The following is a 13,343-nucleotide window of genomic DNA, read 5'->3' on the forward strand; positions in this document are numbered from 1 at the left end:
TTCTCTTCAGGGATGGAAACGTTTCTTAATGCTTTTTTTCTTCTTCTTCTTCTCCAGACTTTGTGAGATTTAACTGGGTGTTGAATGGACTGCGTATCTTTTTCTTTTATTTGGATTTACCCATGATCTCACAATACACATGCAGATATTGTGCGTGAGTGTCCTTTAAAATACAATCTCAAAGTCAAATGTAGTCGTGTTACAAGTGAGGGAGTGTTTGAGCTTTTGCAGGGTGTGTGCTATGAAATATGCCATTTCATTTTAAACCAAACTTCATAAAGCTATGCAGTGCTTTCCAGTGTTATTTCTCCTTGTTTATTATTATTTATTTAAATGAATCCTGCCATACTGGTGTAAGTTTTGATTTTCCCTTTCAAATGAGATGGATGTTTTATATTAGAGGCTGTCTGACAGCTTTGAAACAAAACAAAATATTCACTGGCATCCATGCTCCTTTCCCACAAACTCTCCCATTCATTTTCAATGGACCACCACTTCCTCCCGTGACGTTTCTGGTGACATCATGTAGCGTCGCAAATGACGGTGGAAAGTACCATCTGCACCATGATCTGCACATACACACCCAGTGGTCACTTTAAAACACTTGTGTAATCTACTGCAACAGTTACAGCCGCTCTGCCATCCACTCTGCCTTCCCAAAGTGAATGTAATGTTTTTGTTGACATTGTTGTGTTAATGTATCTATGTTTATTATTGAGGCAGTTAAAAGTGGACTGCAATATATCTAGAGGTCTTTTTTGTCCTTTCCAATAAATGAAGTGGGCAGAATATTAATAACAACTCTGAATATAACGCAGTCCAGTACACCATCACTAACTGTGACCTGTGCTAAAACTGAATTAGCACCTCTATAATGTCAGCAGATTGGATAGGAGACAAGCATTTTATTTTGAAGGGATGACGACATTATTAAATGGTCCACTTGGGACTGTGATAATGAATAGAAGTTTGGCATGTGTGGAAATATGTAGCTTAAATGCTCTTTAGACTGGTTTCCTATCCAGTTTATCCTACATCTCTTCAGCTGATCAGTGTCAACAGTGGCAGGGTATTTGTATGCTGTATTTGCACACACACTACTTTATGTATTCAGGCCTGAGCCTCTACTCTGAAAGGCCGTACTCTTGACAGCATGTCCTGTGTGTATATCACCATGCCGGATTCTGTGCCTTACTCCAAATACAGGCCTGACTTTTGAGCAGTCAAACTGCTGGTAAACAAGATCAAAAACAGCACGACTTCCCCTTTAAATATGAAACATGAATAGGTTGGATGCAAATTTCCTCCTCTGTGAAGGCAAGGCATTCCTTATTTATTCCTTTTTTTCCCCAGACTTGTGAACTCTGATGTTCAGATACATCTGAGCTGTCAGGAACCTGTCACTCAAAACAGCATACAAGGATTCACACATACATTTGCAGAGATGATAAACACTTCATTCTTGAATATAACTATTCTTTCAATGTACAATCGTACTTATATATTGACTGAGTTTTAACTAAGAGGATGGATCTGTATGTCACTGTACGGCTTTACAATACGAGTAACTCGACCGTAGACGGATTTTCAGTCACATCACTCGAGCCAATATAAATATATGAGATCTGTGAATTTTTATTTTACAACCCATTGGCATTTCTGTAACACAGAAAAGATAATCTGGGAGCAAAAAAACCCACAAACACTTAAATGTACATGGAACCAGACACTTCACATACAGTGGGCTAGAGGAAGAGAGTGGTACAACTTCACTTCATGAGATTAACAACTTCTCTACACTGCATTTTGTTTCATGAGCTCAAACAGTGAAGGTAAAGATGAGGAAAAAAACACATCTTGTTTCTGCTGTCGCAACGGCCCCATATGCTGAGGTTTTAGAGGGAATTTAATTGTATTGTATCACTTGTTACCCGACAGAAAGCACTGAAAATTTGGGATGGAAGAGGACTCCAGTAAAAGTTTACCCTGTTCAAGAAGAAAACTGGTTTTGAACAAAGCCTTTTATGTAAAATACACACCAGATCTAAACCTCTTGCAGGAAGAAGTATAAATAAATAAACAATGGGAAAGACCATATGATGCATTTGACCTAGTAAAGAGGTTACGATTGTTTAGGAGGCAAGTTTAAAGTTGGTTGTAGTGATGGAGTCGGGGGGGGGAAATAGAGGGTTTTGTTACTGTATTCTTACATTATGAAATCATACAGGTCCTTCAGTATTTTAGGAAATGTCTGCAATGGTTCTCTACAACCTTTTGACTTTGTTAAAAGACATGGATACAAAAAACTGATCCTTAAATGCTCTCACAGTACTCAATGTGCTATGTTAGCTTAATTTAGTTTTATGTTGAATCCACTTAAGCTCTCTGTAATTTCCTTCCCAGAACGCCTTCAACAACACCCAGAAAACATCTGTGTCATCTAGGAGCTGCTTTCAAAGTGGGTAGTTAGATAAAATTAGCAAGCTACAGTGCCCTTTACACTCATCATGGCCACAAGAAGGAAGGCAAGTACGTGAGAAAATGACTGAATGTGTGTGGCCACAAGCTCTCTTTTTAGATCCATGTGATCATTGACAACTACAAATACACTAAACAATAGATCCAGAGATGCAACCAACAGCAGTGTTAATCTGTTCAGGGTGAATGACAATGGTCGACTAAAGCTTGTTATTATTGCCATGCACTGTGCAACACAATCCTAAAGCAACAGGGGGAGTGTGATCAGCTGGCTGAGCTCCAGTGTGAAGTGGTTTCCAGGCTGCTGAACCTGTTTGAACAGCTGCAAAAACACCGGCAGCACATCAGCTGTCAGAGTATGTCACTGCTTGGGTCAAAGATTAATGTGTCAAAGTGTATGTGTGTATATATGTGTGTGTGTGTGTGTGTGTGGGTGTGGGTGTGTCCCCTTTGATTTTACAATAGACTGATGTCTAATGTATCACTGATTGACTTTGAAACATAGCAGCATATAGTACCTTCAAGAACACTATGCACTGACTAATGAAGGTTTTAGAAATATCTGACCAGTTGCTATTGTTCCTTCATCAACATTTGCACTTAGTCTGAAGTAATCTATTGACAACTCTTAGAGGTATACCGACACGCTACTTCAGTCCAAAGTGTGTGCAAATGCACATGATGGAACAATCATTAACAGAATCTACATTCTTCATCCCCTTTCTTCCCTACAATCCTCCCCACCCTGCTTTCCCCTGAAAATCGTCCTCCTCCACATTTTTGCTCCTCATTTCTCTTCTTGCTGTGCTCTTAGTGCTGCAGCTCCTTCATCCTGTTGAGGGCAGAGCCTGCCTTGAACCATTCGATCTGTGTCTCGTTGAAGCTGTGGTTGAGTTGCAGGGTCTCCTCACTGCCGTCGCTGTGCTTCACGACTGCGCTAAGAGGCTGGGGGGGCACGAGAGGAAGAGGAGAGGTTCTCATTAAAGGCACTTTTCATTAATAGCTGTAGAAAAGCCACTTTTCAGCTGTAATGCCCTCTTACCTTTCCTGGAGCGAAGGTTTTGAGACCTTTGATGGAGATCTTGTCATCAGGGTGGATCTTGTCGTAATCTGATGGGTTGTTGAAGGTCAGAGGCAGGAGACCCTGCTTCTTCAGGTTGGTTTCTGGGGGCAGGAGGGACACGTTTGTTAACTTAAAGAATGAATGGTTTGAAAAAAAGATTTCACACACTCCTTACTTCACATAAAAATAAAAAAACACTATTCAAGATGAATTTAAACCACTGGATACTGCCCAAATTGGCCTTCTAAGACTTTTTAAAAATATATATTGAATCTTCTGGCAGTACCGCCATCTTAGTACCATGAATTCTGGCGAAGCTCTTGACAATGATGGCTCTTCCTCCCAGATGCCTGGGCTCCAGTGCAGCATGCTCTCTGCTGGAGCCCTCACCGTAGTTGTCATCTCCAACCACCACCCAGGACACACCGTTGGCCTACACACAACAGAATGGAAAGAGTAGTAAGTCGAACTTGATGTTGAATCAAGTATAATTGAATTGCCATGTTTTTGTTATTTTACTCACTGTGATGTGATATATAACAGTTGCTTGAAAATAACTTAATTGCTGCAGATTAATTGTCTGTTTGTCTACTGACTGATAATTCAACTGAGCATTGCAGCTCTATACGCAGTGCTTTAGGAAAGGAAGTTTATTGTTCCTCTAGTTGTGTTGATCCACAATCAAAACAATGCTAAAGGACAGACTATCTGAGGAAAGCAGGTGTGCTAAAAAGCAGCTTTGGCCCAGTAATCCAATACCTGTACCTTCCCCCTCTGTAGTCCTCACCTTGTAGTGACGAGCCACATCAGGAACTCCTCCGTATTCCCCTGTCAGGTGGTTCTTGATCTTGTTGATGCCGTCATTCTCGCTGTTGACTGCACCGATCAGCATGTTGTTGGAGATGTTATCCAGGTGACCACGGAACTTCAGCCAAGGTCCAGCAGCACTGATGTGGTCTGTGGTGCACTTGCCCTTCACCTGTGTCGACAGAAATGGGAAACGTTAAAAACATTCTCAACACAGGCTGCAGTGAGAACATGTAAAGAGAAATCGCAACATGGGGATGCCATTCTCAAAAGAGCTGACCTTGATGAGGACATTCAGGTCCTTCAGATCATTCCCGCTCCATTTGTCAAAGGGCTCCAGCAGCTGTAGCCGGTTGCTCTGTGGGCTGACGTCCACTTTAACGCTGAGGCCGTCAGGGGGTGGGTGCTGGTAGGTGTCCTGGCCTGGGTCAAAGTCCTTGCCAGGTAGTTCGTCTCCATTTGGGGGCTCCAGCTTGAACTTCTCACCGTTGGGGGCTGTGAGGTAATCGGTCTCTGGGTTGAAGTTCAATGTGCCGGCGATCGCCATGGCAGTGACAATCTGAGGAAGAGGAGGAGATGGAAGGTATTTAGCTTCAAAATGTATGCTTGAGGTTGAACATCCAGTGGTCTGGATTGGTTAAGTGTGGGTTTACCTCAGGGGAGGTAACAAAGGCGTGTGTTGCAGGGTTGGCGTCATTCCTGGCAGTGAAGTTTCTGTTGAATGAAGTGACGATTGTGTTCTTTTCTCCCTTTTTCACATCACGCCTGAGTGCAAAAAAACACCATACATTAAGTTACAGAAAAACACCAGAGTCAAATTGAACCATTTTGACACCATAAGTCATGGCATAACACTTCCGAAGTTATGGCTTCACCTACCTGTCCCACTGACCAATGCAGGGTCCACATGCGTTGGCCATGACCACACCTCCAACATCACCAAGGATCTTTGACTACAGGAAGACACAAACAACTTTGAGCTTTCGTCAACTAATCCAGAGCTAAATCATCAGCACAAGGGAGGTGCAACCCCCTGCTTTCTTTGTGCGGCAACACTCACATATCCATCTCTTTCAATGGTGGCACGAATCTGCTCGGAGCCAGGAGTGACTGTGAACTGAGCTTTGCACTTCAGGCCTTTATCCAAAGCCTGCTTGGCCACAGAAGCAGCACGGCCCATGTCCTCGTAGCTGGAGTTGGTACAGCTGCCAATCAGACCTAAAATGGGAGGGGCCAGACCGAAACTCAAAGGATGCACCAAGTGAGAATGACTGAAGCTGTGCAGGCTATCCATCCCTGGTCAGCTCTTACCAACTTTAACCTCCAGCGGCCAGCCATTCTTCTCAGCAACAGCGCCTACATCAGACACTAGGTGAGCCAGGTCAGGAGTAAAGGGTCCGTTGATGTGGGGCTTCAGCTAGAGAACAAAACACAACATTTAAGGTTCAGTTATTCTCAAATAAACTAAACATTGTAATTGATAAGACCTGGATGTAACAACCAACAACATTCCTGACTTCACAGACCTAAGCGAAAGTATTTTATACCAGTTTCACCTATTCTAAGATGAGTAAAAATAATAGAACAGTCTGGTTCCTAGTTGGCTATAAAAATACTACCGAATGCAAACCAATTTCATAATTTTCTGTGCAAAGTTCAGGTTTCTCCTTCAAGGCTACACCTCCTGTACTTGTTGTTGTTCTCCACTTTGAACCCAGACGCACCAAAAGATCATTTTAAAAATAGACGGACCTCATCAAGATTGAGCTCGATGACCTGGTCGTACTCGCAGCCTTCATCTGGCACCAACAAGTCGGAGTATTCATCAGCCAGGGCAGCAATCGCTGGGAGGAAACAAGAACAAGAGTGTTAAAGACACTTGTGTCACACTAAACTCTCTCCATGAAAATGGGCACTGACATAGACACAGTTTAGTATGCTATTACAGACACTTCTACTTCCTCTGTAAGTCACTTCATTAGAGCTATTTTTTCTTGTAATCTTGATTACCCATCCTCAATTTGTTGGGAACTGAATTTGTTTAAATGTAATGTAAAAATCTGTAATTTAATAATTTTTCTGGGATTACATTCTTTTGTGAAATGTTGCGAGTTCACATAGGATCGACAGAACAGATACAAAACAGTGATAAAGGGAGTTGACAAGTGACCAAGATTCAAATTGAGGACAATACCTATTACATTACCATTAGTTTATGGGCTAATTTGAAATGATTTTGTTTTCCCATGTCTCTGTCACTATGCAACGTGATAACATTTAAAATAATAACACTGTATGACATTTGGAAGGACTAAAGCCCTAAACATACCTCCACGTCCAGTCTTCTCAAGGTAGGTCCTCATGCGGTGGTTGTAGGGGAACACGGATGTCGTGGCTCCAATCTCTGCTCCCATGTTGCAAATGGTGGCCATTCCTACACACATCACACAACCAAACATATGAATATTACATATGAGCCACACAATTAATAAAAGATATTAAAGTGTAATGAAGTCAGTTTGAAAAAGCTTTTTTATTTTACTAACCAGTGCAGGAAATGGAGTCAACTCCTGGCCCATGGTATTCTACAATGGCTCCAGTGCCTCCTTTCACTGTCAGGATGCCGGCCACCTTCAAGATGACATCCTTAGGAGACGACCAGCCTGAGAGGCTGCCTGTGAGCTTCACACCAATCACCTTGGCGAAAGAGAACAGTGAGTTAATTGTGGTGAAGAAAAACAGCTACTGTTACTGAAGAAATAAAATACTATGAAATTTAAGCTAGGGGTGACAGGAAACAAGAAGACACACACAACAGAATGGGTTAAAAATGTTGTATTCTGCCAACCTTGGGGCACTTGAGCTCCCAGGGGATTCCAGCCATGACATCTACAGCATCTGCGCCTCCAACTCCGATGCAGATGGCGCCAAGCCCGCCACCGTTTGGTGTGTGGGAATCTGTGCCAATTAGCATCACTCCTGGGTAGGCGTAGTTCTCCAGGATGATCTGTTTGTTCATGAAATCTGAATGTTAGCGTGCTACGATTACAGTGGCTTTAATAAGTGGCATTTCCTGGAACTTTGTTCAAACTAAGTGACGATACCTGATGGATGATTCCAGAGCCGGGTTTCCAGAAGCCAACTCCATACTTTGCCCCAGCGCTGGACAGGAAGTTGTAGACCTCTTCGTTGACTTCCTAGGATGGGAACCATGATGACAAAGCATGTTAACAAGTCATTACAACATTACTTTTGAGTATATTTACTGTAAACAAATGAGATCCCTCACCTTTGCTCTGGCCAGATCCTTAACTCCTCCGACCTGGGCCTCGATCAGGTGATCACAGTGGATGGTGGATGGCACAGCCACCTTCGGCAGGCCGCTGCTGATGAACTGGAGCATCGCCATCTGGGCTGTAGCGTCCTGCATGGCCACGCGGTCGGGATGCAGTCGCAGGTATGTGCGACCGCGGTCAATCTCCTGGTTGTGGGGGTCATCGAGGTGGCCGTACACGATCTTCTCTGACAGGGTGAGTGGCCGGTTGAGTCTAAAGAGAAAAAAATAAAACTGAATTTTATTCCTATCAGGTCGCTGCCATGTGAGAGGCAGTTTCAGCAGGTAAAAGCAAGATGATAAGGATACAGGCAGCTGAAAAGTAAATAAATAAAACAATTTGGAGTATAAAAAGTTGAGGTGATATGCAGATACATTATGCTGACAATTTTTACATATTTGAAATTAAAGTACTGTAGAAATGGTATTAAAACCAGAGTTTGATCCAAGTGGAGTTAAGTAAAAAAAGTAAAAAAGTATTTTTCTTCATCCCACAGTACACAGTGAAATCGCAGGCCACTGTTGCAGCCCTCATCTCTTGATTTTGTTATCTTATAATTAGCAGTTTATGCCAGTCTAAATCCCGGGAGTAATTACAGGGCGGAAGAATCAGAAGAGATTGTTCTCCACGCCCAACACAAAACCATGTCTCCACAATTTTAAAGACTTTCCCAGTAATTCAAGCACTATGAGTCAGGCTAACCAGAGTTGATAAAAGCTACAACTATGATGAAAAACTGTGGCAAAGGACAAACATTCACACAGATAAGAAAGTGTTGTAGGAAAACAGGGATGTGAGCCAGAGCAAATATAGAGTAGACTAGTAGAACACTGACCTTTTTCGCACAATGTCAACATTGGTTTGGAACTTCTCGTAGTTGACGAAGGAAGAGGGCTCAAAGCGGCTCATAGACACTTGGGCCTTGGCTCTGTACGCTGCTGATACATGCAGGCGCCGTGCACCATGGCCCAGAGCCAGCTGGAGGCAACAAAAACATAGTATTTGAGCATAATATATGAGCATAATCACAGAGCGCACACACACGCACACACACACACACAGTGCTGTAACCTCAGCCTAAACAAACAGATTAGCCCTCACCCAAACAAATCACATTTTTGTATTCTTTTTGGAAGAGCGGATTGAGACGTTGTTGTGGCTTAAATTATATTTTTTGTATAAAACTTCTCTCTTTGAATATGTACCAATGTGTGACTGTAAAACAGAAAGACAAAAAGTATTACCAGGAAGGAGAAAGCCCGACAGTAGACTTCCACCAAATAGATAAATAAGTTATCGATGAAGATGCAAGAGAACAACAACTGAAGGTCTTAAACGACCAGACCATGTGTGCTAAAGATGAAGTGTCCTCCAGTGAGAGAAGTGACAGCAGCTGAACCTACAACCATTAATCAGCTGACTGGTGCTGTCAATCAACTGAGTTGTTGTTAAAACATCATTAAACATAATCTAGAGCAAATGAAGGGTTCGGTTAAGGCTTTGCAATTTATTGATATTTAATGCAAACTGTGATAATATGTATGAGTTGCGATGCCCAGCTGTTACTGTCTGAAGGGTCTTCAAGAGTTTCACAAACAATACCTGTCAGTCCAATGTCATGAACTAGACAATGTGCTTTTCAAAGATATTGTTCATTATGTTTATATTATATCATTATTAGAGTGTCATGGTTATCTGCTCTTTAGCTTCTGTATCACCCAGCTCGATGTAGACATCTAAGTGAGCTTTTGGATTCAGATAGTACGAGTTGAATAGGACAGCTGTACAATTATTTACAGCACGTTATTGGACGTATGACACACCTTGTTCACTTTTAAACAGACTGGATGAATTGCTTTCACTTAAAACAATCCAAAAATAATGAATGGGTTCGTCTGTGTGTGTTGTATTGTTTCCTATTATTTAACAAACGTGTGTCTTTCACACGCTTCTCGTCCACTGGGAGCTCTAACCTTGTGTTTAACCTTGCTATTAAACACCACACACCACTTCTAAAACTAAACTAGCTATGTTCGTCTGAGGGCTGAGGATGTCTGTAGTGAGTGATAGTAAACGGAGACATTAGCAGTGTTTTAGTAAGCCATTGATAAATTAGTTGCTGCATACTGGATGCGTTCAGTGCCGTCAGGACACGATGACCTGAACAACTAGCCAGTGACTGCTTCACACATGCTTTACCCCCAGCAACCGCTCTCAGAGCTTTAATTAGGCAAGATAAACGTTACCTAGAGTTTACAGCAGGTGACATCCTTCACACATTTATAAATACTGTTTAAAAATATCATTTTTCGCCACTTACCTGGAGCCGGGCGACAGTGAGACAGTAGGTTGCCATTTTGTTCACTGACAAAGATGTGTCGGTCGGCGGTGACGTCACGGCTTTGTAAGCAGCGGTGACGCAGGTCCTTTAAGGACAAAATGTTTACGGCACTTACATTTTATTTTTAGATTGTTTATACAGCGTGATTTAATCTTAGATGTGTTGATCTGAGTTTTAAATCGCTTCTACATTTAATGGAATAAAAAGTGGAATCTCACCTATGCAAGATAGACTTTTGATGTGATTGAGTTTTACACAACTGGTAGGATGAGGACATTTTTGTTTATTTAAACTTTATATTTATAAAGAGAAAAGTCCTACACGATCCTGAATTTGAGTGAAAATAAATGATTGTAATTTTTTTTTGGTAAAACAAACAAAAAACAGTCTGTAATTGTTTTCTTTTGTGTTTCTTTGTGGAGACGCGAGGTGGCGGTAATCAACTCCTCATTCAGAGTTCACCGGTCAAAGGTGAAAGTTGAAGCGAGTCAGCAGCGCTCTCCTTACGTTAGCCGACAATGGCTAAACATCATCCAGATTTGATCTTCTGCAGAAAACAAGCCGGTGTCGGTAAGTTTCAACCTATTTAATTTCGCACATTATTGAACTGTTGTTTCTGCTGCAGCTCGATGTCCATTATTGTTGCTCTACTCGAGATAACGTTAGCTTCCATGCTAACGGGAACAGCATGGATTCATTGAACGTAACGTTAGCCATGGTGTTAGCCTAGAAATGTCTATAAGTGCATAAATATCGCTAAGATGATTAATGTTGGCTGCACAGAATATGAGTTCAGTGTATTTGGTCATATAGTTTACAGTAAATGTGGTAATGATAAAGGTTATTCGCTTTAATGTAACGTTAAAAGGACGATGTGAGCTAACACTGGCTGCTTTGTTGTCTTTCCTCAGCTATCGGGAGACTTTGCGAGAAATGTAAGTGTTTGCATCTACGATTCATCCAACAAACTGAGTGTTTTAACAGTCATGTGCTTTCCTATAAGCTTATTGTAATTATCTAAGCCTGCTGTCACAAGTTTGAATTCATCTTTACTTTCTGCTTTGTTTGCACTCTAACACCACCTCCAAATGAGAGAGAGAGAGGTGTACTTTAATCTCTTGTACAATTAATGACATATTACAGTCATACTAACCTTCTGTATACTTACTTCCACATTGTTGTTAAACCTTTGACATTCCTACAAGTGTGTGATTCTAGTGTTGGTGATCAGTGTGGTAATATTCAGATACAAAAGGTTTGCTTTAAGTTGCAGCATCACACACATTCACATACACACGGTATGCTCAGAGATATCTCATTGAGTTGCTGATAGTTTCAATACGTTTTATAGGCCGATGGCCAATATAATGATTGTATATCAAAAGCAACTAAAGTAATGTATACTTCCATTATTAGAGTGAATGTTCACTGATTAATGAAATAGAAAAATACACTGGGTTATACTTGTAAATTTCCACGGCTGTATTCCGATCAGAAATAGGTTTGCATTTGCACTGCAGATTGCACTGATGCATTTATTGATGGAAGAGAAATAACCGAGAAACAGTAACTCAGCCAATAACTGAGAGTAATAAACACTGATTGTGACCAAACACCTCCTAGGGTGCTTTCAGTTTTTTATTCAGATGCCAGTACAGGGAACAAACTTGCAATGGCAGACGCACAGTGAGGCCGATAAGTTACTGAAAAACCAAAGTTATTAATATACTTAGGTAAAATGGAAAAAGAATAACCTTTTGGGAGAGTTAATTAAGTCTGGGACAATTGGAAGAGTAGAATTTGGGAACAGTTAGTTAATTTTTAACCTGGTTATGCTTAAATACACGTGTGTGTGTCATTCAACTGCATTATTATACACGTTCTAACATAATATATATTAAACACTAGGCAGAAACGGTTTATGGTTACATTTACTGTCATTTTGTAGAAAGATAATGGTGACTGAATAAATGAAGGCAAACACTGACAGATGGATGTAGAGTTATAGTAAAAGGCTCCAAACTAACCTTTTCACAAGGGAGAGCACTCACATTGCCCCAAAGCAGCCACACTCACGAGGCTGCCTGCAGACTACTTTTGTTTATCGCCTCGTGAGCACAGCCGTCAGCCAGTGCGATTATCTCAAAATGCCAGTAAATCAGCTGATTGATTAATCGGTCTATCACTACTTGATACAACCAGTAATGAAGTTATACTAGACAACTACTAAATTCTTAATCCTCTCACCATTCTCCCTTCAGGTGATGGAAAATGCGTCATCTGTGATTCCTATGTGAGGCCGTGCACACTGGTGCGCATCTGTGATGAGTGTAACTACGGCTCTTATCAGGGGCGTTGTGTCATCTGTGGAGGGCCTGGAGTATCTGATGCCTACTACTGTAAAGAGTGCACCATCCAGGAGAAAGACGTGAGTGTCCTTAAGCAACTACTGAAGCAGCTAAATAGAAAAGAGACCGTTATAAGGATTTAAAGGTCCAGTGTGTTGACATTTAGCGAGGATCTATTGGCAGAAATGGAATATAATATTCATAGTACATGTTTTCATTAGTTGTATAATCACCTGAAAATAAGAGTCATTGTGTTTTCCTTACCTTAGTATGAGCTGATTTTATCAACAGAGGGAGCAGGTCCTCTTTGAGGAGTCCGCCATATTGAACCGCCCTGTTCCTACAGCACACTAGATAGGGCCTTTCATGTTTGTCATAAGTTTCACGATCACCAACTGAATATCATATCATATATATCATCTCACCGCCAGATGCCACTGAACCCTTCACACTGGTCCTTTAAGGAAATGAACAGCACTTTTCTAAACTGTCTTCTTTGAGATGAATATGTTTTTTAAAGAGCCTCCTTTTTCTGTTCCCTTCACAGAGAGATGGCTGTCCGAAGATTGTAAACTTGGGCAGCTCTAAAACAGATCTGTTTTATGAGAGGAAGAAGTACGGCTTCAAGAAGAGGTGAAGACGCTACGTCCCAGACCTTTTTTTTTTTTAAAGTGTTTCTGTATTTTTATTTTTTTTTGGAACCTCAAGAAACATTTTGTTTGACTTGTCAATAAAGCTCTCTTTTATATTTCTCTCTTCATTTGTCCAGCTTTTTCCTTCACATCTTCTCCCTAAGCCTCATCCACCAGATGGCAATGTTTCACGCTGTCTGCTTTTGCTTACTCCAACAGCTCACACTGACCTGTATCTACACTCCAAACTAAACCATTAGTGATTGGCTACTCTACATACATAGAGACTCACATAAAATATGTGATTGAGAGCAAACAGTGCTGAGGCATTGACAGATG

At 41.3% G+C, this 13,343-nt stretch overlaps 2 protein-coding genes across 2 annotated transcripts; one reads left to right on the top strand and one right to left on the bottom strand.

Moving 5' to 3' along the window:
• Positions 1-1,611: 1,611 nt before the first annotated feature.
• On the bottom strand, positions 1,612-10,081 carry aco2 (aconitase 2, mitochondrial). Its single transcript, XM_035659393.1, has 17 exons — positions 10,004-10,081; positions 8,519-8,661; positions 7,638-7,896; positions 7,453-7,545; positions 7,197-7,355; positions 6,895-7,045; positions 6,678-6,782; positions 6,101-6,192; positions 5,660-5,765; positions 5,409-5,566; positions 5,228-5,301; positions 5,002-5,113; positions 4,629-4,907; positions 4,329-4,520; positions 3,842-3,974; positions 3,521-3,642; positions 1,612-3,423 (listed from the first exon to the last, which is right to left on the bottom strand). Exons 1-17 carry the CDS (start codon positions 10,037-10,039, stop codon positions 3,289-3,291), a joined length of 2,349 nt encoding a protein of 782 aa, XP_035515286.1. The 5' UTR covers positions 10,040-10,081; the 3' UTR covers positions 1,612-3,288.
• Positions 10,082-10,462: 381 nt separating this feature from the next.
• Positions 10,463-13,128, top strand: phf5a (PHD finger protein 5A). Its single transcript, XM_035659964.1, has 4 exons — positions 10,463-10,594; positions 10,936-10,959; positions 12,286-12,452; positions 12,920-13,128. Exons 1-4 carry the CDS (start codon positions 10,543-10,545, stop codon positions 13,007-13,009), a joined length of 333 nt encoding a protein of 110 aa, XP_035515857.1. The 5' UTR covers positions 10,463-10,542; the 3' UTR covers positions 13,010-13,128.
• Positions 13,129-13,343: the final 215 nt, after the last annotated feature.

The sequence above is a fragment of the Morone saxatilis genome, unplaced genomic scaffold (genome assembly GCF_004916995.1).
Source record: "Morone saxatilis isolate NCDOM2014 unplaced genomic scaffold, NCSU_SB_2.0 Contig1, whole genome shotgun sequence".
Lineage (NCBI taxonomy): Eukaryota > Metazoa > Chordata > Actinopteri > Moronidae > Morone > Morone saxatilis.

Excerpts from the sequence above, each read along its gene's own strand:
- aco2 (XM_035659393.1), bottom strand. The coding sequence starts at position 10,039 with ATGGCAACCTACTGTCTCACTGTCGCCCGGCTCCAG. Across the intron at positions 7,356-7,452 it reads GCTCTGGAATCATCCATCAG|ATCATCCTGGAGAACTACGC; the intron begins GTATCGTCACTT and ends ATGAACAAACAG. Across the intron at positions 3,424-3,520 it reads AAACCTTCGCTCCAGGAAAG|CCTCTTAGCGCAGTCGTGAA; the intron begins GTAAGAGGGCAT and ends GTGCCCCCCCAG.
- phf5a (XM_035659964.1), top strand. The coding sequence starts at position 10,543 with ATGGCTAAACATCATCCAGATTTGATCTTCTGCAGAAAACAAGCCGGT. Across the intron at positions 10,595-10,935 it reads CAGAAAACAAGCCGGTGTCG|CTATCGGGAGACTTTGCGAG; the intron begins GTAAGTTTCAAC and ends GTCTTTCCTCAG. Across the intron at positions 12,453-12,919 it reads GCACCATCCAGGAGAAAGAC|AGAGATGGCTGTCCGAAGAT; the intron begins GTGAGTGTCCTT and ends TTCCCTTCACAG.